This window comes from Mesoplodon bidens (assembly GCF_964165515.1).
Source record: "Mesoplodon bidens genome assembly, chromosome: 4".
NCBI lineage: Eukaryota > Metazoa > Chordata > Mammalia > Artiodactyla > Ziphiidae > Mesoplodon > Mesoplodon bidens.
The window spans coordinates 65,309,457-65,333,798 of NC_138160.1; the positions used below are offsets into that span (position 1 = coordinate 65,309,457).

Here is a 24,342-nt window from a genome sequence, read left to right on the forward strand (position 1 = left end):
GAAACTCAAGAAATCTTTTCGATTGAGCTTGAGAAAATCCAGAGCATACGGAAGCCTTATTGAAGACATATTGAAATAATTACAACTCGTCTGGAAAGACTTACGTATATTAAAATATGAAGAGTTGGGCGAGAAGGGCTACCATTTGTGCTGTGTGTGAGGTGATGTATTGTTATCCTAATTTTACAACTGACGGATTGAGTGGTATTAGAGTTACAGAACCAGAATATGGCAGTGCTGCATTGCTAATTCACGTCAGTCTGACTCCACTGGCGCTTTTTCCAGTCCCAGCTTGGCTGTGGAAAGGAGTTAAGGAGGGCAAAGAAGGCAGTGGGTGGGAGAATCCAGCTGCTAGGAGTGTTTCTGAGTGAAAACCGGTAGAGAAGTCAAGAAGGGAAACTTCCAACTTATCACTTCAGTCTCCTTATGCAGAAACGCTCATTTTTATGGAGATAGGATTTCATGTCATTTTTTAGGATGCTACTAAAATTAAAAAGAGAAAATATATCCAATTTGGAAATTCGTACCCCACAGCAGCAACTTGGCGTCTCAACCCAGCTTCTGTCTTCCCTGACGCCGCGTTCTTTATTACTACTCATTTCCTGACTACCTTTCAAAGGAGCAACGCGCGCGACACTAGGACGCGAAAACCATCCGGGAAGACCGCGGGCTGGCGAAACTCGAGCCGCCGCCTCTGCGCGTGCGCACCGCTCCTCGGCCCCTTCCGCCTCCGCTTCGGAAGCTCCTCCTAGGCGGCCGTCGGAGGCCACGGCAAGGTGTCTTCTCTGTAGAGTCGGGTTTTCTCGCCATCTGTGGCGGGTCTTCGGCGGCACCCACCGCTCAGCGCCTGCGCAGACTGAGGACCACGGTCACCATGACAGCGACCGCCGGGGCCCCTGGTAAGCGGGGCTCCCGAGTCTCCGGGTCTGGGAAGGTGCTCCACACAGTGGGCTTGCAGTGGACGTTTTCTCCGGCCCGCTGCCGTGGTTGGGGGCCCTTTGAGAGACTCCTCTGGCGGCACTCCTTCCTTTTCTGGATCTCGTGGTCCGCGTTCTCTACGTTCTCCCAGAATCAAGCGGCCGAGAGCCTTGGTTCCCGGCGTGGGCGGTAAAGAAAAGCTTTTGGGGTGGCAAAGAATGGCAAGAATATTCTGACATTTTGTAAAGGAGCTTTGTTTGTTTGTTTGTTTGTTTTAAGATCAGTTTTAGGTTCCTGGGAATATTGAGCGGAAGACACGGTGATTCTCCATATACCCCTACCTGACATACGCATAACTTCCCCACATCAGCCTCCGCCACCAGAGTGGTACTTTTGTTACAATTGTGAGCCTACACTGATGCATCGTAATTACCCAAAGTCCATACTTTACATTAGGGTTCACTCTTGGTGGTGTACGGTCTGTGGGTTTAAACAAATGTATAATGAATGACACGTTCCATGGTAGGGTATCATACAAAATAGTTCCACCATCCTAAAAATCCTTTGTGCTCTACCGACTTATCCTCCTCCCCCCAACCCCTGACAACCACTGATCTTTTTACTGTCTCCATAGTTTTGTCTTTTCCAGAATGTCATGTAGTTGGAATTACACAGTATGTAGCCTTTTCACATTGGCTTTTTTTCACTTAGTAATATGCGTTTAAGCTTTCCGGGGAAAGACACGGGTCTTTTCATGGCTTGAGAGCTCATTCCTTTTTAGAGAGCAATAATATTCTGTTGTCTTGGTGTACCACGGTTTATCCATTCACCTACTGAAGGATATCTTGGTTGCTTACAAGTTTCAACAATTATAAATAAAGCTGCTGTAAACATAAGTGTGCAGGTTTTTGTATGGACATAAGTTTTCAACTCCTTTGAGTAAATATCAAGGTGTATGATTGCCGGATTGTATGGTAGGAGTATGTTTAATTTTGTAAGGAACTGCCAAGCTCTCTTTTAAAGTGGCCGTACCATTTTGCATTCCCACCCACAATGAATGAGAATTCCTGTTACTCCACATCCTCACCAGCAGTTGATATATCACTGTTCCGGATTTTGGCCATTTTAATAGGTGTGTAGTTATACCCTGTTGTTTTAATGTGTTTCTCTGATGACATGGATGTGGAGCACCTTTTCATATACTTGCCATCCGTCTATCTTCTTTGGTAAGGTGTCTGTTAAGGTCTTTGGTCCGTTTTTTAATGGGGTTGTTTTCTTATTGTTGAGTTTTAAGAGTTCTTTATATACTTAGGATAATAGTCCTTTATCATATGTGTCTTTTGCAAATATTTTCTCCCAGTCTGTGGCTTGTCTTTTCATTCTCTTGATGTTACCTTTTGCAGAGCAGAAGTTTTTCATGTTAATGAAGTCCAGCTTATCCATTATTTCTTTCATGGATGGTGCCTTTGGTGTTGTATCTAAAAGGTCATTGCTGTGACGTGACCGTAGATAAAAAAATCTACGAAGGTCATGTAGATTTTCTCCTATATTATCTTCTAGGAGTTTTATCGTTTTGTATTTTACACTTAGGTTTATGATCCATATTGAGTTAATTTTTGTGAAGGTATGACGTCTATGTCTAGATTCCTTTTCTGCATGTGAACGTTCAGTTGTTCCAGCACCATTTGTTGAAAAAGCTGTCTTTGTTCCATTGTATTGCCTTTGTTCCTTCATCAAAGATCAGTTAACTCTATTTATGTGGGTCTATTTTGGGACTCTCTGTTCTGTTCCATTGATCTATTTGTCTATTCTTTCACCAAAACCACACTATCTTAATTACTGTAGCTTTATAGTAAGTTTTGATGTTGGATAGAGTCATCACTTCATTCTTCTCCTTCAATATTATGTTGACTATTCTGGGTTTTTTGCCCTCCACATACACTTTAGAATCAGTTAGTCAATATCCACAAATTAACTTGGTGGGATTTTGATTGGAATTGCTTGAATCTATAGATCAAGTTGGGAAGAACTAACATCTTGACAATATTGAATCTTCCTATCCATGAACATGGACTATCTCTCCATTTATTTAGTTCTTCTTTGATTTCATTCATCAGAGTAGTTGTCCTCATGTTGATCTTGTACATATTTTGTTAGGTTTATACCTAAGTATTTTGGTTTTGTGGGTTTAATGTAAATGGTATTGTGTTTTCATTTCAAATTCCACGTTCATTGCTGGTAAATAGGAAAACAATTGACTCTTGTGTATTAAACTTGAATCCTTCAACCTTGCTATAATCACTTGTTAATTCCAGGAGGTTTTTTTTGCGGTACACCGGCCTCTTACTGTCGTGGCCTCTCCTGTTGCTGAGCACAGGCTCCGGATGCACAGGCTCAGCGGCCATGGCTCACGGGCCTAGCCGCTCCGCGGCATGTGGGATCTTCCCGGACCAGGGAACGAACCCGTGTCCCCTGCATCGGCAGGCAGACTCTCAACCACTGCACCACCAGGGAAGCCCAATTCCAGGAGTTTTTGTGTTGATTCTTTTGGATTCTCTGCATAGACAACCATATCTTTGTGAACAAAGCAGTTTCATTTCTTCTTCCCAGTATGTACACCTTTTATTTCTTTTTGTTGTCTTAGTGCATTAGCTGGTACTTCCAGTATAATGTTGAAAAGGAGTGGCGAGGAGGGAGGAGTATTACTTTTTGAGATCTTGGTTGAAATGAAAGGAATGTGACATTTACCTGACCCATAATTTCAGCAGGTGAAATGAGGAATAGTTTGAGCAGTCCTATTCCTCTTTGGCAATTGGGTGAGGATAGGAAATGTAGACAAAGTGATGTGTCCAAGCATTATTCCAGCTTTTTTTTATGTAGCCTTTAGAAGCTGGTAATTAGTGTGTCTCTGTTGTTTGACCCCAGAGCTAGAGGTGGGTTTCTTTTTTTTCACTTTTTTAAAATTGAAGTATAGTTGATTACAGTGTTGTGCCAATCTTTGCTGTACAGCAAAGTGACTCATTTATACACATATATACATTCTTTTTTTATATTCTTTTCCATTATGGTTTATCCCAGGAGATTGCATATAGTTCCCTGTGCTATACAGTAGGACCTTGTTTATCCATTCTAAATGTAATAGTTTGCATCTACCAACCCCAAACTCCCAGTCCATCCCTCTCCCTCCCCCCTCCCCCTTGGCAACCACAAGTCTGATCTCTATGTCTGAGTCTGTTTCTGTTTTGTAGATAGGTTCATTTGTGCTATATTTTAGATTCCATGTATAAGTGATGTCATATGGTATTTGCCTTTCTCTTTCTGACTTACTTCATTTAGTGTGATAATCTCTAGTTGCATCCATGTTGCTGCAAACGGCATTATTTCATTCTTTTTTTAAAAAATAAATTTATTTTATTTTTGGCTGCGTTGGTCTTTGCTGCTGCACACAGGCTTTCTCTAGTTGCGGCCAGCAGGGGCCACTCTTTGTTGCGGTGCACGGGCTTCTCAGTGCAGTGGGTTCTCCTGCTGCGGAGCACGGGCTCCAGGCGCACAGGCTTCAGTAGTTGTGGTACAAGGGCTCAGTAGTTGTGGCTCACAGTCTCTAGAGCACAGGCTCAGTAGTTGTGGAACACGGGCTTAGTTGCTCCACGGCATGTGGGATCTTCCCGGACCAGGGCTCAAACCCATGTCCCGTGCATTGGCAGGCAGATTCTTAACCACTGCGCCACCAGGGAAGCCCTATTTCATTCTTTTTTTATGGCTGAGTAGTATTCCATTGTATACATGTACCACATCTTCTTTATCCATTCATCTGTCAATGGACATTTAGGTTGTTTCCATGTCTTGGCTATTGTAAATAGTGCTGCTATGAACATAGGGGTGCATGTATCTTTTTGAGTTATAGTTTTGTCTGGGTATACGCCCAGGAGTGGGATTGCAGGATCATGTAGTAATTCTGTTCTTAGTTTTCTGAGGAACCTCCATACTGCTGCACCAACTTATATTCCCACCAACAGTGTAAGAGGGTTCCCTTTTCTCTATACCCTCTCCAACACTTGTTATTTGTAGACTTTTAATGATGGCCATTCTGACTGGTGTGAGATGGTACCTCATTGTAGTTTTGATTTGCATTTCTCTAATAATTAGTAACATTGAGCATCTTTTCATGTGAGTATTGGCAATCTGTATGTCTTCTTTGGAGAAATGTCTATTAAGGTCTTCTGCCCATTTTTTGATTGGGTTGTTCATTTTTTGTTGTTGAGTTGTATGAGCTTTTTGTATATTTTGGATATTAACCCCTTGTTAGTCGCATCATTTGCAAGTATTTTCTCCCATTCCGTGGGTTGTCTTTTCACTTTTTTTTATGGTTTCCTTTGCTGTGCAAAACAGTTAGAGGTGTTTTAAGCCAGGCAGTTCTACTCCAGAAGGTTACAGTATCTTTTACATAAACATAAGTAGTCACATCAGACAGTTTTGGTAATACATTCTTTTTTCAGTTTAAAATTTTTCCTGATTGTAAACATAATACATGCTCATTATAGAACATTTATACAGTAAAGTATATTGAAATAGGAAAACAATTTACATAGTGCCCATATTCAGAGATAGTTAACTTTTTGGTATATTTTCTGACAATCCTGACTTTTAAGAAAATATAGGGAATTCCCTGGTGGTCCAATGATTAGGACTCTGCACTTCCCCTGCAGGAAGCCTGGGTTTGATCCCTGGTGGGGGAACTAAGATCCCATAAGCCGTGTGACATGGCCAAAAAAAGATACATATAGTTAAGATTGTAGTATACATGCTACCATATACTGTGTTCTCATTTTTGTTCTTCTCCCACTTTTTTTTTAACATACAAACTAGTTTTTTAGAGCATTAGTTTTTAGTGGCTTAGAACAACACAAATTTATTATCTTATAATTCAGGCGGCCAGAAGTCTGAAATGGGTCTCAGCTAAAAATCAGTGTCAGCATGGCTGCATTCCTTCTAGAGGCTCTAGGGGAGAATCAGTGTCCTTGCCTTTTACTATCCTCTAGAGACTGCTTGAATTCCTTGGCTCATGGTCTCATCCTCCATTTTCAAAGCCAGCAGTTGCTGGTCAAGTCTTTCTCACATTGCATCACACCAACACTAACTCTCCTGCCTTCCCTTTCACTTACAAGGATCTTATAAGATGCTTAATGTGATTAAATTAGGCTCACCTGGATAATCCAAGCTCAGAGTCAACTGATTAGCAACTTTAATTGCACATGTAACTTCAATTCGCCCTTGCTGTGTAACAACATATTCACAGTTCACAGATTAGGATATAGACATCGTGGAGCGGGGGGTGGGGGTGGGGTGGGGGGATCATTATTCTTCCTACTGCAGTACCTATACATATTGTTCTCCACCTTGCTTTTTTCTCACTTAACATATCTTTGAGATTATTCTATATTACACATATGGATCTGCCTCATTCTTACTAATGGCTGCATTGTGTTCCATTGCATGGATATACCATAATTTATTTAGTGAATTCACTGTTGCTGAATATTTAGGTTATTTTCACTCTTTTGCTGTTACAAACAATGCTGCAATAAATATCCTTATATCAAATGTGTCATTTCCTACATATTACAAGCATATCTGTCAATGGGATAAGTTTATGAAAGTGGAATTTCTGGGTCAAAGGATAGATGTATTTTTCCTTTTTTTCTTTTTTTTTTACATTTTCTTTTTTTAAAACTTAAAAAAAATCTTTATCAAGATATAATTTGTATACCATACAATTCACTCATTTAAGGCATAGAATTCATTGGTTTTTAGTATATTCAGAGTTGTGTAACCATCACCACAATCAATTTCAGAGCAATTTCATCACCACAGAAAGATGTAAAAATTAGGGGAGGTCACATATAGGAACTCTCTACTTTTTGCTCAGTTTTTTCTATAAACCTGAAACTGCTCCCACTAAAAGTCTTAATTTTTAAAAATTACAAGTAATTTTGCCTTTCTCCTGGCCCTATTTTCAGAATAACAGTTTACTTAAAATAGTGATAATACCCTAGATTATAGGTAAGTAGAGTCTGAAATTCTGTGTATATGGAAAGATATATACAGTTGTGGCTAAGTGTAAGGTACAGTTTCACCCATTAACTGGGCAAGGAGAACTTTTTGCTTCAAATGTTTTTAATTTCTGGAATCATGGTATTTTATTATTAATCTGCAAGTTACCCTTATAAAAATTTTGAATTCAGTGTGTTTAGTTGGAAGGTGTCAAGGATACATCTAGCATGCACTATTAACTAACATTTAGTTTTTTTATGGTAACATGCATGATTACCATTTCTGTGAGATTTTTGGCATATCTCAAAAACTTCATTTTTAACAGCCACATCAATTACATATTTTATCATGAGGATATACTGTGATTTAATTTTTCCCATTGTTGGACATTTCTGTTTTAGCCAGTAGTTACTGTACCTTTTTAAGATGCCTAAGTTAAACATTTAAAAAAGTGATGCCCATGTATTTTCATCTGAATCTGAAAGGTCTGTGACTCTCTTGCCTATGCTAAAAAGGGGCATGTGTTTTGTATAGGAGACTGCTTGGATAGTGGATGCTACAGCTAACTGTTTAGTTTCTTTATTCTGTAGCCCAGTATGCAGAGTGGTTACTGAGTTCCATGCATGTTACTTAGAAGTTATTTTTATATGCCCCTCCATTCTCTTATCAAATTTTACTTTCTCTCAATGTCTTATCATCAGTTTATGATGGCCATTTTTAGGTTTTTAACTGTTGTTAGGTGGAATTAATAAACAAATAATTAAACGGAAGACATAATCTCATGCATAGGGAATTTGCAGCCATTTGGTAGCCACTTAAATGTTTAAACCAATGAACAAGAATTGGCGAGGTAAGATTATAGATACCTCTTTCACCGTTTTTCAGTCTTTTATCCTTCTTATATTGCGATATGGCATGATATGGAGTAGAACTGATTCAAGTATTTTAGTCTTGGTTAACTCACACATTTTAATGCCTAATTAAGAAAAAAATCTGGTCTGCCAAAAACTAGTCGATAGTTATAGGAATTACGTATATTTGTACATGCTAGATAAATCTATAAATACTAACTCAGGATTTACTTAGTCACTCATGTAAGTGTTGTTGACATTTATAATTTGAAGGTGAATATGCTTAAATGTGTAATTTAAGATTCTAAATGGTTAATATAAATATAGAATGGAGCCTCAGGTGGAGAAGGCAATTAAGTTCTACAAAATTTAGAAGTTTTTTAACGTAGCATTGGCTTTATATACATTTTACTTATTTATGGGGCCAGGATTGGAGAAGATACCATGTGAAAATTCCTGCTTTAAAATATCTGCTTCTTACCAGTTTTTTTTTTCTTCCTACATATTTCGTCACAGTTCTGAGGTTCAGACTATCCTATATGTTTACTAATTCTTACTTACATCATAAATAGCATATTTATATATAAATATATATTTTTATACTTGCCACATCTTAATACTTGTTCTTAATTTTTAAAAATCTTATATTTTCCTAGTTTTATTACTTTATTTTTCTCTATCAATATATGCTGTGCCCTTTTTTTATTAAAAAAATTTACCCTATAAAAACTTCTTTTTAATATAAATGCTGTTATTTTAGGATCTTGGAGTGAAAACATACTGGAATATTTTCTCAGAAATAACCAGATCACAACAGAAGATGGCGCCCAGATCATCTGGTATCATGCGGCTAACCACAAGGTGCAAGTGAATGAGGCACTGAGAAGTAAGTCATTAGTTACTTGTATTTACATTAGATTATAGATGAAGTCAACTCTTTTTTTAAAAAAAATCTAGTCATATTTGCAGGTGCCAGAGACTTAGATGATTCAAGTGTAAATTCTTGGCTAACATAAACATTTTTGTAAAAGATCTCATTTTATTTACAAAATGAACAAGTTTCCATAATGGAAGAATTTTCTCATTTTCCAGAAGTGATTTACCGTTTCTATGCCTTATTTAAAACTCTCATATGTTATTACATTTGCTTATATATTGTAGTGATTTAGGTAAAATTTTTAAGATCAGGTTGTATGTCGTACATACATATTTTTGTGTCTTTCACAGTGTACTAAGGAGAAGCTCAATAAATAGTTGTTGAATGAAGTCATTGAATACTGATTTATAATGCCTTGGGCAATATCTATGCCTAGGCTAGAAACCAAGCCTTTTGGTTTACTAACTCCATCTGTAATCAGATGATTACTAAAGCAGTTTAGTTAGCCTTTTGCTCTGAAGTACCCCTGTTGGCTGCAGCAGCTCAGGAGAATGAAAGCATGTCACCAGAGGGGTAGGGCACAGCTTGAAGTGCCCTGTTCCAACAGGAAGAATTCCTTGTAACCTTGTGTTTTATTGTAAAAATTTACACATTTTTTGCATCTTAGTTATGTATCTGGATAATGTATCTAAATATGTATTTCTTTTATTGTAAAGATACTCTTTTAAATTGCTTTTCTTTGTTCCTCAAAGGGAAGAACCTTGTCTTCTAATATCCCTAATACCTAAAACAGTGCCTAGCACGTAGTAACCAAACAGTGATTATTTAATAAATAAATTTTAGCAAAAGCAATGCTTCAGGAAGATGTTGATTAGTGGCTGCCTGGAGCTGATAGGAATAGGGACTAGAGAGTAAATGCTAATGGGTACAGCGTTTCTTTCTGGGGTGACAAAATTTTTCTGGAATTAAGTGGTGGTGGTGATGGTTGCACAACTTTCTGAATATTCTGCAAACCATTGAGTGGTATACTTTGTTTATTTATTTATTTGGTTGCGTTGGGTCTTAATTGCTGCGCATGAGCTTTCTCTAGTTGCAGACTTTCTCATTATGGTGGCTTCTCTTGTTGCGGATCACGGGCTCTAAGCACGTGGGCTTCAGTACTTGTGGCTCGCGGGCTCTAGAGTGCAGGCTCAGTAGTTGTGGCACATGGGCTTAGTTGCTTCACGGCATGTGGGGTCTTCCTGGACCAGGGCTCGAACCCATGTCCACTGCATTGGCAGGTGGATTCTTAACCACTGCGCCACCAGGGAAGCCCTGAATGGTACACTTTAAAAGGATGATGTTATAGTATGTGAATTATATATCAATTTTTTTAATGGAAAAAAGATAGGAATAATACAACTGTTATGTACAGACAATATGGTTGCATATATAGTAAATCAAAAAGATTCTACAGATAAATGATTATAATTCATAGGTTAATTTAGACAATCTGTCTTTTTTGACAGTACAAAATCAGAACAGAAAATGAATTTTATTTCTATATAACAACTAAAAATTTGGAAAAAATCTTAAAAATTTACAATTTGTAATAGTAAATGCAGAAGCCTCATACCTAGAAATAATTTAATTAACTATGGATCATTTACTTTTAGCCAAGTTTTAAAAATGACTAATGGAAGTCATTTCCAGTTGCTGGAAGTCTGGTGTTGATCTGGGAATTTTTTATAGGTTACTTACTTTTCAGATAATATCCTCTTTACCTTCTCTTAGGCAACAAGAGCCCCAAGTTTTATAGTTTGGGGGATGTTTTTCATCCAGTCCCTTTTCTCAGCTCTGGCTAGTCTTGCAATTTCTTTCTAGTCCAAAGGAAAGAAAACAGATTCCTGGAAACATGTATTTCATTGGTTTATCTTATTTCTCCCAGAATATTTAAATTTAGTACAACTGTTATTAATGAAGCTGTTTCTATTTTGATTAACATGTGATACTGGATTTTCAACAATGTCTATGTTTTAAAAAAACAAAGTACAGGAAGAACAATGTAAGAGTGTCATTTGGTGTTGCATTGTCAACACATCCGACCTCAGAATAGTCAAAATTGTTTTAAAAAGTTATTACATATAATGTAATTTTTTTGTCATAACATTTCTGCATGTAGATTTTTAAAATATATATTAAAAGAAACGCTGGTTAAAAAATTGAAATCATCAAGTCTTTTTGAGAATAAAAAATGTAGTTTTTTAAAAAAGGCTTTGTAACATATTTAGGAAAAGTGTGACTATAGTCATCAACTAAATGTATTAAAAAATATAATAAATTGCTGCATTAGAGCATGTAAACAGTATAGGCAAGATAGATAAGTTTAACTTCATTTCTATAAACATATTTCTTTGAGTTTTGTTTTGAGTGTGAGTAGCAACTATTTGGGATTTTCTTGTGCAGAAAATCAGAAAAAACAAAGCTGTTTTCTACTGTCTGGCTCTTGTCACAAGCTGGGGCTCCTGTGGTTGGAGTGATAATCTTGATGTGCAGACTTCCTCATCTGACTCTCCCTGAGTTGGGAAATATGGTGACCAGGCAGTCTCCCAAAGTAGAAGCATTCCCTGACCTTCAAAAGGCTTTTCTACCCAAGGACCAAGGGTGGGAGAATAGGGAGAGAAGCTGGACAGCTCACAAACATGTCTCCAGGCCAGGCCTCCCTCTCTTCTGTATTAGTCTATCCAACTGCTTATTTGGTGTTTTCACTTAGAGAGTTCTCATGCATCACAAATTTAAATTATTCAAAATGAAATTCTTAATTATATCTACTAACCTGTACTTCCTATGATCTTTGCTATCTCAGTAAATGGCAGCATAATCCACATAGATTCTTTTGTTTGTTTGTTTGTTTGTTTTTGACCATGCAATGCATCTCGCGGGATCTTAGTTCCTTGGCCAGGGCCCACGGCAGTGAAAGTGCCAAGTTCTAACCACTGGAATGCCAGGGAATTCCCCATGTATTCTTAAGCCAGAAATCTGGGAATCATCTATTCTTTGTTTTCTTTATTTCTTGCATCTGCTCTATTATCCAGACATTATAATTCTATTCCAAAATATATTTTGAATTAGTCTACATCTGTCCATCTCTGTTGTCATCATCCTAGTTCAAGCCACCGTGATCTCTTGCCCCTACTGCTTAGCTTCCATTCTTATTCTTAAAAGAGACCTTCAGGAACATAATTTACATGGGACCTGAGACTCCTTGTCACTGCCATTTAGTGATTTTTTTTTCTATTCATGGGAAATGAATGGAGTTAATAAATGGAGACACGGACTATTACTGTTAAGGAATTCCAAGGCCTATATGCTCCTTTACAACTGCATTGATAGAGAAGTTGGAATGCCTACATATATTGTGCTAAGTACCACTTTATTGAGAAGTCATGTTTGCTTAATTTTTATGAAATTAGACAAAAGCTTGACCTATTGCATCTCAAATATAACTCTGTTTAACTTTTTTTGAGAAACTGCAAGGTTTTCTGAAGCAGCTGCACCTTCTTACATTCCCACCAACAGAGTGGATGAGGTTTCTAATCTCCCCATGTCCTTGTCAACGTTTGTTACTGTCTTTTTTCATTATAGTCTTCCTAATACTTGTGAACTGGTATCTCATTGTAGTTTAGATTTGCATTTCCCTGAAGGTTAATGATGTTGAGCATCTCTTCATAGCTTATTGGAAAATAAGCTTATCTATCTTCCACCAGTTGCTACAAGTGCCAACGTTATCAAAAGTTTCACCACTACGTGAAAAGAATTTCCTCACTGCTCTTCTAACTTGCTTTAACAGTGCCTTTCTAGAATCTGCTGGATCCCGAAACCAGTGTCACAGGTTTCAGGTTTTTGTTATGGCAGGGCCCCACTTCCAGGTAGCTATTTCTGTTTGTTTTCTGTTGCTGTGTAATAAACTACCCCCAAAACTTTGTGGCTTAAAATGACATTGATTTATCATTTTTCATGGTTTTGTGGGTCAGCTAGTGGTTCTTCTGTTCCATGTGGTATAGATTGGGAGCACTCATGTTGCTGCATTTGGCTGGGAGCTCAGCTGGGCCTAGAAATTCTAAAATGGCCTCACTCATGTGTCAGAGACCTTAATGCTGTCTGTTGGGCAGGAAGTCTTAGTTTTCTTCCATGAGGCTTCTCTCTCTCCATGTGGTTTCTGAGTCTTCAGTAGTCTTACCTGAACTTCTTTACATGGTAGCCGGCTTTCAAGAGGATGAAAGCAGAAGCTGCCAGTCCTTTTAAGGGCTTGGCTTAGAACTGAGAGTTTTACTTCCACTACCTTCCACTGGTCAAAGCAAGTCACAAAACCAGCCCAGACTCAAGGAGAGGAGAAAGAGATGAGGAGAGAGGCACGTACATATGGGAGGAATTGTTGTCAGCCGTCTTTGGAGTTAGTCTATCAGAGCCTGCTAAGCACACTCAAGTGACTGGTGAAGCTCTTTACCCATTCCAGGGATGTGTGCTTTTAAATAGTAGCCAAGCTTTAGGTCAAGGAACTGAATCTATAACATACAATTTCAAACATAAACAATAAACATCTGTAGTTTCTAATTTGAGGAGTGAGAAGATAAAAGTACTATTTTTGTTCTCAGAAGCGTCAACAAATACTTATTAAGCCTCCCTTTGTATTCTCACTTTGCCATATACTGGGAAGAAATTAAATATTAGGACAACAGCTTGAGTGTGACCTAGGCAAAGGTATTGAACTCCTCACTGCCTATTTGCTCACATGTAACAAATAAGTGCAACATGTAAGGCTTGACATAGTACCTGGCACTTCGTCTTTACTGAGTAAAGTTTCTTTTCTTTCCTTCCTTTTATCTTCCTCAAAAGGATACTGAATGTGCCATCTCCTACAGTCTCTATTTTATTAGCATTAATGTAAGTTCTTTTATTTGGACAGGTACTGCTCATATGATAGAGGCTGATGTCATTTTTCCAAGTGATGGATCAGAGCATGGCCAGCCAATCATGGCTCATCCTCCTGAAACAAACAGTGATAATACTTTACAGGAATGGCTGGCTGAAGTTATAAAAAGCAATAAAGGCATCAAACTGGATTTTAAGAGGTATTTGTACAAACATGTTCAGTCTCCTAGTTGTTATAGAATAACAATATGGAAAAATGGAAAAAAAATCAGTAACTATATCTGTGCCTGACTAAATAACTTTATACTTTATCTAAACTGAAAATGGAATTGCAAACTAATATGTTTCAGGAATGGACCAAAGACACACTGAGTTGTTTGCTAAAATTGTTTCTTGGGAACCCTTTAAGGCTAAAATTAAGTTAATTTTTATAAAGGAAGTTATCATAAGTGACCATTGTAATAGTAGAATGGTAAATTTAAAGTACTTTCATTAAAAAGTAGTTCGAGAGAGATTTGGCAGTAGTTGGGGTAGTTAATGCATTTCCTACTTGATTTGTGTTACTATATTTGTGGAAGGGGAATTATCTAGAATTCTTTAATAACTGAAGAGTTTCTTAAAAATAATATTTTGGAAACATTGATAATGAAGAGAGCAAGATTAAGTGTTGTTTCCTTCCCTGTGGCTATCATGGGAAATTTTACTTCTGTGGTATTTTGGTAGTATAAAAATTATAGGGAAAGCCAGGAATTTATTGTGACACCATAAAAGCTCACCATAAGGCCCATGAAGGCAACTGCTATGAAAATCTAGGATGTGTGGTAATCCTGCCTTATCTTTGAACAATATTTTAAAATTGAATTATCTCAAGAAATTAATAAGGATTTGGAGCTCTTACAGGGTTTTTAAGATTACTCTAATCAGTTGTTGTGGGCCTGAGTGTACCAGTCAACCTCTTTACACTGTTGGTGAATGAAAGCTGTTTCAAGATCTTAAAGCTTTTAGAGTGGTGAACGGTCCAACTCCATTTTCTTGATAAAGAAACTTAGTCCTAGAGAGGTTAAGTGACAATAGCTAAGCTTGAGAGCTGAGCTAGGACCAGATCCCAAGTTTCCTGGAGCCAGTCTAGTGTTCTCTGTACTGTGAAATAAAGCATTTAACCATTAATGCTTGGTGAGCTGAATTTTAGAGCTCCTTGCATTTTCATGTGCTCAGTTTTTTTTTTTTTTTGATGTTTACTATTGCCCGTAGACTTGCTCTCTGTAATATATTGGGTTTTTTTTAATTTATTTTTATTTTTGGCTGTGTTGGGCCTTCGTTGCTGCACACAGACTTTCTCTAGTGGCGAGCAGGGGCCACTCTTCCCTGCAGTGCACGGGCTTCTCATTGCAGTGGCTTCTCTTGTTGCGGATCATTGGCTCTAGGTACACGGGCCTCAATAGTTGCAGCACGCGGGCTCAATAGTTGTGGTGCATGGGCTTAGTTGCTCCGCGGCATGTGGGATCTTCCCAGACCAGGGCTCAAACCCATGTCCCCTGCATTGGCAGATGGATTCCCAACCACTGCACCACCAGGGAAGCCCCTGTAATATATTCTTTGGCTCCTCACCAGTCAGACCAGCTCCTTCATTCCTAAACGCTAGCAGCTACCACTGAAAGGCTGTGCCATTAAAAAAAGTGTTTTGGTCATAACATATTTGAAGGGGAATGAATTTTTTTTTTACGGTACGCGGGCCTCTCACTGCTGTGGCCTCTCCTGTTGCGGAGCACAGCCTCCGGACGCGCAGGCCCAGCGGCCATGGCTCATGGGCTCAGCTGCTCCGCGGCATGTGGGATTCTCCCGGACCGGGGCACGAACTCGTGTCCCCTGCATCGGCAGGCAGACTCTCAACCACTGCGCCACCAGGGAAGCCCAAAGGGGAATGAATTTAACTAACAATTATATAAGCACTTACTGTGTGTCAGACACTGTTCTAAGAGCATTAAATGTGTAAATTCATTTAGTCTTCATAACAATCCTAAGAAGTAGGTTATTCCTGTTCTCATTTTCCAGATGAAGGAACAGAGGCAGAGAGGGGTAAGTAGCCTGCTTGTGGTCACGTAATCAGTAGGAGAGCTGCCAGCCTGGCTGAAGAGTTCACACTCTGAACCGGAACTCTGCACTACGTCTGTAAGAGTAGCTGAATGACCTAATAGTCAAATTTTAATAGTTCTTGTTTTGTGCCTCTAAGTTATTTTGTTTGTATACACGTAATAACTAAGTAATGTATGATGATTTAAAATTTTTATCTGGAATTTTACCTTAGAAAGTAATTTTAAATGGTTTATTATCATTTTAAGTATGATTTTTATTTTGTTAGCCCCAATTTCTAAACGAAGTTAATAGGAAAATAGGTACTGAGAAGTTTGACTTACCAAGTAACTTTTTAGAAAAAAAATCTATTCTATAAGAGCTAAGTTTATATTCTTCCTTGGAATTTCCTAAATAAGTACTACCAAAAAGAAATTTTAGGTAGTATACTGATCAGGACCCTCCTCTTCAAATGATCATTTTGGCAAACCTTTTGTCAGTTCTTTATGGGAAACTTAATACTAATACATGCAAGGATTGAGAATGTTATCCACTGATATTTTTAATTAGAATTACATGGAATTTATAGATTAGTTGGGAACGAGGTATAATTTTGCAATATTTATAATATTGAGTCTTCCAGGCTAGGAACATAGTATTTTATTCTTTGTAGTAAACATTGTATCTTGCTCTTGGGCAAAGTTCATCCTTAGTCTTTTTTTTTTTTTTTTCCAAAAATGTTATGGCTTTTCCTCCACATTTACTCTTCCAGAGGAATTTTATTAATTATTTTGTAAAGCTCTAGAAAATTAAAACTACCACAAAAAGTTGTTTTCTTCTTAGTAAAGTTTTGTGTTTTTCTTAATATAGGTTTTGTTTTTCTTATTTAAGTATCTGGTAAGAGAAAATGACATTACTATAGTCTATATTAGTGATAATTAAAATATTTACATATAAAACAGAATATGTACATTAAATTCTTATTTCATTACGTTCTGTGTCTTAGCTCTGTAGGTCTAACTGTGCAGTGTTTTGCATGTAGTAGACACTTAATATATGCTGGTGGAATTTCAGTTTGGGAGAGAATATGCTGAGACTAGATATTATCAGATGGCGAACCATTGTTAAACAGCCTGATGTCAGCTTACTAAATTGAGAAAGCATAAGAAGCTTCCTCCTAAACGTAAACTGGAAATTAATGTTTAACCCAACCTCCACAGACACCAGATTTCTTAAGAAATAAGAATCCTTTCTGGAAAACGAAAGGAGACATGCGTGGATTAGTTCAAGGTTACCTCCCACTCCACCCATGAAGAGCAGAGCCCCACGAGGATTTGGCTGCTGCTGTGGGACTTGCAGATAAGCAAGCTTTAGAGTAATAAATACAAGTTGTTTGCTACTAAAAATGGGGGAATTTTGTAGGAAGTACAGCTGTCCAGATCTCAGAATTGTGGTTTTTAACACGGCATTGATACCATTCAAGGCAGAAAGCATTTGAGACAGAGAATGACAGCATGTAAATTAGAGTCTGTAAGGTCTAGCATTAGAGTTTATCAATCCACTAAAATCTAGGGCCTCCATTTCAGGGGCATAAGAGTGAGAAAAAAGCAGTTTATTACATGGAGCAGAGTGAAAGAGAGGCTGGTTTCCTCTGGTTTTAGCGAATAGTATCCTTGCTCACTAATAAATATGACCCTATACATAATGAAGTTATCAGTTTCTGCTCTTAAAGTAGGAGGCCCAAAAGGAGTGAGGTGAAGAGTGGTAGAAGCATAGGCAGAAGGACTCCAATCCATTAAGAAGAAAAATGGAAATTTGAGGAGAGGTGCTGAATGTTCTTGCTTCCAGTATCCATCTCCCAGATTCTTAGCCTCCCATCACCATATTCACTAAAAGCTAATTTTCTTAGAAATGAACATAGGCCTTAAAGGTTCAGAAGACATTCAGAATTATAAGTAGAGTAGCTTTCTAATAAAGTCTGTGTATGTATTTTTAATCAGTAAAAATTATGTAAGCTGATTAAAATCTTATTGTTTCAAGATATATGTGTCCGTTAGAAAAGATGTAGGGAAGTAAAAAGACTGAAGCTGCTTTTTAGTTTAAAAGTAACTAAAATATAGTTGTCTCTTGTTTCCAGGAAAGGTGTTTACAATAAAGGAAAAAATGAAGTTTATAAAAGCTTTAAGGAAATGTTATAATTTTACACTTGGCAATCATTTTTAGAAATGTGTTTATGTGTCCAGACTCACACAAGTATGCATGAAAGAAAAGAAGCCCTTTTCTCCAAGGTCATGAGCCGGTATTAGAGACATGGGGCCTGAGTGCACTTTGGATATTTTCATAAACTTGAATTTGCAGGTTATGCGTGTATTTAATTTTTAAATCTTATTTATACATTCTCCGATGAGTGAATGTTTGTGTCTTTTCACAAATTGTTTTTATACTGAGTGATCCTAATACAGAGTTTTGAAACCTCTGTCTACATGTAGTATCCTTATTCATACATTTATAGACCATTTTAGGTACCTTCATGAATAGTAAGTATAAATCAACATTTTAAGATATGGGACATGTTAGCTTTCCCCTCTAGTGCTATCTGCTCTTTGATTTTGTTTAATTCAGGCATTATGGTATACTTTTATTATGAATTTGACAACATTAAAGCCACCAGTCTAAAAGAACTTTTAACTTTTACTTGAGGAATATATCTCATTGACAACAAATTGTTTTTAGTCTGGCAGCTGTAGAACCATCCATGATGCTCTTGGAAAATGTGAAGAGGCATCTGAAGCGTCCAGTGTGGATTAATGCTGATATTCTTCCTGGTCCAAATGGAAATAGCAGAGTAGTGGATGCAAAACCTTTTATAGACACTGTGACATCCTTCTTTCCAGATGTGACATTTTCCCTAGGTTGGACAACAGGATGGCATCCTGAGAAAGTCAATGAAGGTGATAATTTTTTGAATGTATTCCTTTTTGGTCAAATTAAAGTATACTCAAATATAAAAATAATACCTTTAATACAAAACCAAAAACACATTCTACAAAATCTAAGAGCCTAATGGAGAGAAAGGTCTGGCCCTAAAGATGTGTGTATGACTCTTCTTTCTGTTATTTCAGATAGATACTCATTCATTGGTGACATTCTCTCACCAAGCTTCCATGGAAAATATTTATTTGCAAGGTCTAGAATAACCAAAGCTGCCTCTTTACATACACAAACGAATCCTGAATTGGTCTCTTTGAACTTGTAGAACATTCTATACTCTTTTCTTCTTTCCTTTTACTTTGGAGCAAACTCCCCATGTCAGATGAAAGATAGAGAAGTGGTAATTAAAACTTTTCAAGTAATGTGAGGCCAGAAGTCAGTGGGTGTACAGTTGAACAGCACAGATTCTGTTCCCTAGACATTAGAAGGAGCTCCAAATGTAGGCTGCTGGAACCTTGGTGCCCTTAAGCTCTCTTTGGCTAGACAGGGGGTATGTGAGGCCATGAGACTCTCCTCTAGGCTGGATTTCTTCTTTCCCTTTATGTACTCTTACAGATGGACCTGATATTCAGCTTCTTTCTTCCTGGCTGAAACTTATTACGCTATTTGGATTCATCTTTCTATTTATTCATACATTCCTAGGTAGTGATTTTCCAGTAAACAGCCATTAAGCAAACAGATGCTCTGGGACACCTGAACACATGGTAAAAATAATTAACCAAGAAGTTATTTAGAGCCAGTGGAGATGTTAGCCTTTATCTTGTGTTCAGGGCATTCTTTTTACTTATTTGCTACTATTGTTTTTAGATGTAAAGTTTTAAAATCTAACATGAGATTAGAGTAACTGCTATCTGGTGAGTAGTGACATTTAGGTTATAACCCCCTGGACCAACAAGTGATATGATTGAGAAAAAAATTATATGCTTTAAATTTGTTCCATTTTAATTTTCTAATCATTTTAATTTTTATTAGTTTCAATAAAGAATATAGCATATAATTCAGAGTGTTTAAAGAAGGTAAACTAGAAACAATTTAATAGCCTCCATACTGATTCTAATCTTTTAGTCACGGTTTAGTCTAACTCTGGCTTTAATCTCAGGCTTGAGCCGAGTTAAACCATATCTGGGTCTTTAAGTTAATGTTGGTGTTGAATGTTTCCAGGCTGCTTTTCCCACACTGGCCTCTGGCCTCAGTACCAACATGTGTTTTATCCTCCCTTACTTCTTCTGCTGCAAAATTTAGAAAAGAGAGTTTATAAGTTTTTAAGTAATGTAAGTATAGCTTCTGTTAGCAACCCCTTTTTCTAATTAAAAAGATCGGGCTTCCCTGGTGGCGCAGTGGTTGAGAGTCCGCCTGCCGATTCAGGGGACGCGGGTTCGTGCCCCGGTCCGGGAAGATACCACAGGCCGCGGAGCTGCTAGGCCCGTGAGCCATGGCCGCTGAGCCTGCGCGTCCGGAGCCTGTGCTCCCCAATGGGAGAGGCCACAACAGTGAGAGGCCCGCATACCGCAAACAAAAAAAAAAAAAAAAAAGATATAATTTTCCAGATTTTAAAGGAAAGCAGACCTTTCCCTTCTTTCATGAGGCATTTAGCTGCTAAACTAATGTATTCACATAGGCTTTTTGTAAATTGTTCCTTTACTGACCAGTACTTTTTACAACCTATGAATACTTTTGATAGAGTGTAGGGGCTATTTTTAAAATATAGATTTTTTTTTTTTTTTTTTTTGCGGTACGCTGGCCTCTCACTGTTGTGGCCTCTCCCGTTGCGGAGCACAGGCCCCGGACGCGCAGCCTCAGCTGCCATGGCCCACGGGCCCAGCCGCTCTGCGGCATGTGGGATCTTCCCGGACCGGGGCACGAATCCGTGTCCCCTGCATCGGCAGGCGGACTCTCAACCACTGTGCCACCAGGGAAGCCCTTAAAGTATAGATTCTTTTCTGAAGCTGTTTATAAACAGGCAGATATGTTTTCCACGATGTCTAAACATGATTTAAAACATAAAACACATATATAAAAGTCAATTTTAACACTATTTCTATTTTAGATAAAATGTGTAAGTAATTTGGGCTAGACCCCCCACCCCCCCAAAAAATTGAAGTTAATTATTACTTAAACAGCTAGTAAATACTCTTTCTTTCTCTCAGAAAAGAAAACTTAACAACAAGCAGAAGATCTAAGTTTATCGAGAATATTAATGATGCAGAGCCTTAGAATCTTTAAATATAATGTCAGAATTTCCTTTTTTGTACTTGAGAGATTAATAAATTCCTTTCTAATGTTTTAACTTTTGGTTTATTGCTCTAGGTCACTTGTGACATGACTTTAGATTTAATTTTTTATCTACATTTTCCACTCAAAATTTTTTCTTGCCTTAAGTGGTATTTTAATTTCTCTGAATCCAAATGGAAATGTTTATGAATTACCTATGAATTTACCTTTCATATGTAATTGAGTTTTTTACTTAATTGACTTGTAGGACTTTGGTTAGAAAAGTTAAATATCTTTCTTTTCATTTCAGGTTACAGTTGGATAATGGTGAAAGAGATGGAATATATATGTAATGAACTAAACCAGCTTGTAACATTTCCTGTCAGAGCAGCATTAGTCAGGCAGTCTTGTTCTCAGTTACTTTGGCTGTTAAAGCAATCAAACAGGTACGTGTAAGTTTTACAATATAGTGTGTGCATGTGAGTGTGTGTGAGAGACAGAAAGAAGATGAAAACTGATTATGTAAAGACAACGTGTGTGAGAGAAAGAGACAGAGAATGAACACTGATTCTGTAAGTGCTCGGACTTCCTCACTGGAATGAAGATCCTTGATGAACCTTAACGTCATGTCTTTCACCTCTATTCCTCACAAAAGCTTTTGCACATAGTAGGTGCCCAGTAAATGTTTGTCATTTTTTTCATTATGTTATACATTCACAAAAAGTTATAAGTGGGTAAAATAATTTCCCTTTGAATTCTGTCATAATTCTAGAAGTCTTTCCCATATAAAAATTTTATTTATTTATTTATTTTATTTTTATTTTCTTGGCCGTGCAGCTTGTGGGATCTTAGTTCCCTGACCAGGGATTAAACCTGGACCCTCAGCAGTGAAAGCACCAAGCCCTTACCACTGGACCGCCAGGGAATTCCCAAAATTTTATTATTTTAATATGTAATAAAAATTGGTTGGACCATATATTAAATATTATAAAGCTACAGATATTGAAATAGTTTTGATACTGTCTTTTCAGTAGACTAGTCAATAGAACAGCAGGGATTGTCCAGAAATAAACCCCACTCTATCATGGAACTTAGAACAGGAAAAAGCTGGTATTTCAGATCATTGGAGCAAAAGTTCAATAACTTGTGTTGGGACAACAGGCCAACATTGTAGGAAAAACAAAGTTAACATCTTCCCTTAATCCTTCCTCCAAAATAAATTCCAGATGAATTAAAGACTTGAACAGCAGACATTAAATGCATAAAAAACCCACAAGTGATGATTCTTTTTTTATATAGCTTCAGAATGGAGAAGACCCTTCTTAGTAAGGCATAAAACCCAGAGGCTATAAAAGGAAAGTTTGATACATTTGAATACATAAAAATAGGCTCTGGTAAAACCATCCTCAACACAGATGTCAAATAGTTGTAAAGAATTCTAACAAATAAAGAATGATCACAAATCATCCAGAAAAAGACCCTGTTTGATAATTCACTATATTGTAGAGAGTAAGGAAGCATATACTCAAACATTAAAGAAGTATCCCCATTCCTGTGGGTATTGAGTTTTTACTAAATGCTTTTTTCAGTTTCTATGAAAATAACCATATTTTCTCCCTTTATCTATTAATAAAATAAATTTTATTAATATCTTATATATTGAACCATCCACACATTTACAGAATAAACCCCACTTGATCAGAATTTATGATTCTTTTAATGTACTGCTGAATTTTATTGCTAATATTTTAGTTAGGATTTCAGCATTTAAAAGTGAGATTGGTCTGTAGTTTTTTTTTCTTTCTCAGTTTTAGGTATCAATATCATGGATATTTCATTAAAAAACTAGGGACCTTTCTTTCTTTTTACACTTTCTGGGATATTAAAAGTAACATTTAAATGAGGCCTGTACCTGAGTTTTCATAAACTCAACATTGAAACCATCTAAACCTGGTGCTTTGGGGAAAGCTTAACTTATACAGTCTTTTCTATTTCTTACATGGTAAATGGTTGATTTTCTGTATGGTCGCCAATTTTGATATATTGTATTTTCCTAGAAAATTGTTTATCTCACCCAAGTTTTAAGATTTATTTACACACAGATGATTAAAATAGTTTTCTTTTGGTTTCTTCTGTGTCTCTAAAATAATTTCCTTATTTTGTTTATCTGAGTTTTCTCCCTTGTGTCTTGATTAAACTAGAAAATGATTTATCTATCTTTTTTTTGAAAATGAACTCTTATATTATTTATTTTTCTGGTTTATGATTTACTAATTTCTGCTTTTTATCTTTTAAAATTCTTTTCATGTAGTTTCTTCTAATTTCTTGAGTTAGATGCTTATTTTCATTTTTATATCTATTAATATATTTATATTTATTAACATAAATATTTAAGACTATACTTTTTTCTCTGACCACTGCTGTAGCTGTATCTTATTGTTTCTTATGTGTAGGTTTTCATCACTGTTAATTTATAAATATTCTGCAATTGTGGTTTTTTTCTCCTTTGTCTCAAAAGTTGTTTTAAGAGAAAATTTTTTAGGCACTGAGATAGTAGAATTATTTTATTTTGTATTGGTTAATAGTTTTCTAGGTTTATTGTATAGTAATCAGATAATGTCTATATTATTTCTACTTCGTAGACTTTATTAAGGTTTTATTAATGGTTTGATATATGGATATTTGTATGAGTTCATGTATTTTATGAGGATATAGTTTGGCTGTTATAACAGAAACCTAAATTAACAATAGCTTAAACTTAAGTTTGTTTCTGTCTCACATAACTGGAAAAGCATAAATAGGCCAGGGCAGATTTGTTGCCTTCACAGTGTCAGGGACCCAAAATCCTTCTGTGTTGGTACTTATTTTCCTTAGGATATTGACCGACCTCATCTTTGTGGTCAGATTGATTACTGCCATGTCTGAGTTTCAGTTGGTAGGATGGAGGGAAAAAGAGGCTCAGGGCCTGTCCCTGTTCTTCAAGGGCACTGGACACACTCATTGGCTTGCACACATTCATTGGCTTTAACTTAGTCATATGCCTATACCTAGGTGCAGGGGAAGCTGGGACATGTAGCTATTATTCTGTACAGTCTTATGCCTAGTTAGAATTCAGGGGATTGCTATAAGACAGAAAGGAGACTGGATATTAGAATAAAACTACTAGTTTCTGTGACAGGTTGATAACATACATTATTAGTTACGTTATTTAGTCTTTCATGCCTTACTCTTTGCTTTTAAAAATATTTTTAATGTAATTCTTTGAATAAGTAATATAATCACAAGGTTTAAAAACCAATGAACAGAGTTATACTGTGAAAAGCCTTTCTCCCATTCACCCAGTCCTGCCCAACCTCACTAACCACAGTTGTCAGTTTCTTGTTCAACCACATTAGTAGTTTCTTTATGCATATAAAAGTGAATACAAGTATAGATTCTTATTTTCCCCTCCTTTTTAAAACA

General features: G+C 36.9%; 1 protein-coding gene across 2 annotated transcripts in view; it reads left to right on the forward strand.

The window, feature by feature from the left end:
• Positions 1 to 733: 733 nt before the first annotated feature.
• The window catches only part of FAM151B (family with sequence similarity 151 member B), a 32,550-nt gene continuing 8,941 nt past the window's right edge, over positions 734 to 24,342 (forward strand). For both annotated transcript variants that reach the window (XR_014015523.1, XM_081231076.1), the window contains exons 1-5: positions 734 to 899; positions 8,581 to 8,706; positions 13,643 to 13,808; positions 18,412 to 18,629; positions 21,191 to 21,326. Coding sequence is in view for 1 of the 2 variants with exons in the window: in XM_081231076.1 (XP_081087202.1) it covers positions 875 to 899; positions 8,581 to 8,706; positions 13,643 to 13,808; positions 18,412 to 18,629; positions 21,191 to 21,326 (671 nt within the window). In the remaining variant the exon portion in view is untranslated. The remainder of the gene's footprint in view (positions 900 to 8,580; positions 8,707 to 13,642; positions 13,809 to 18,411; positions 18,630 to 21,190; positions 21,327 to 24,342) is intronic.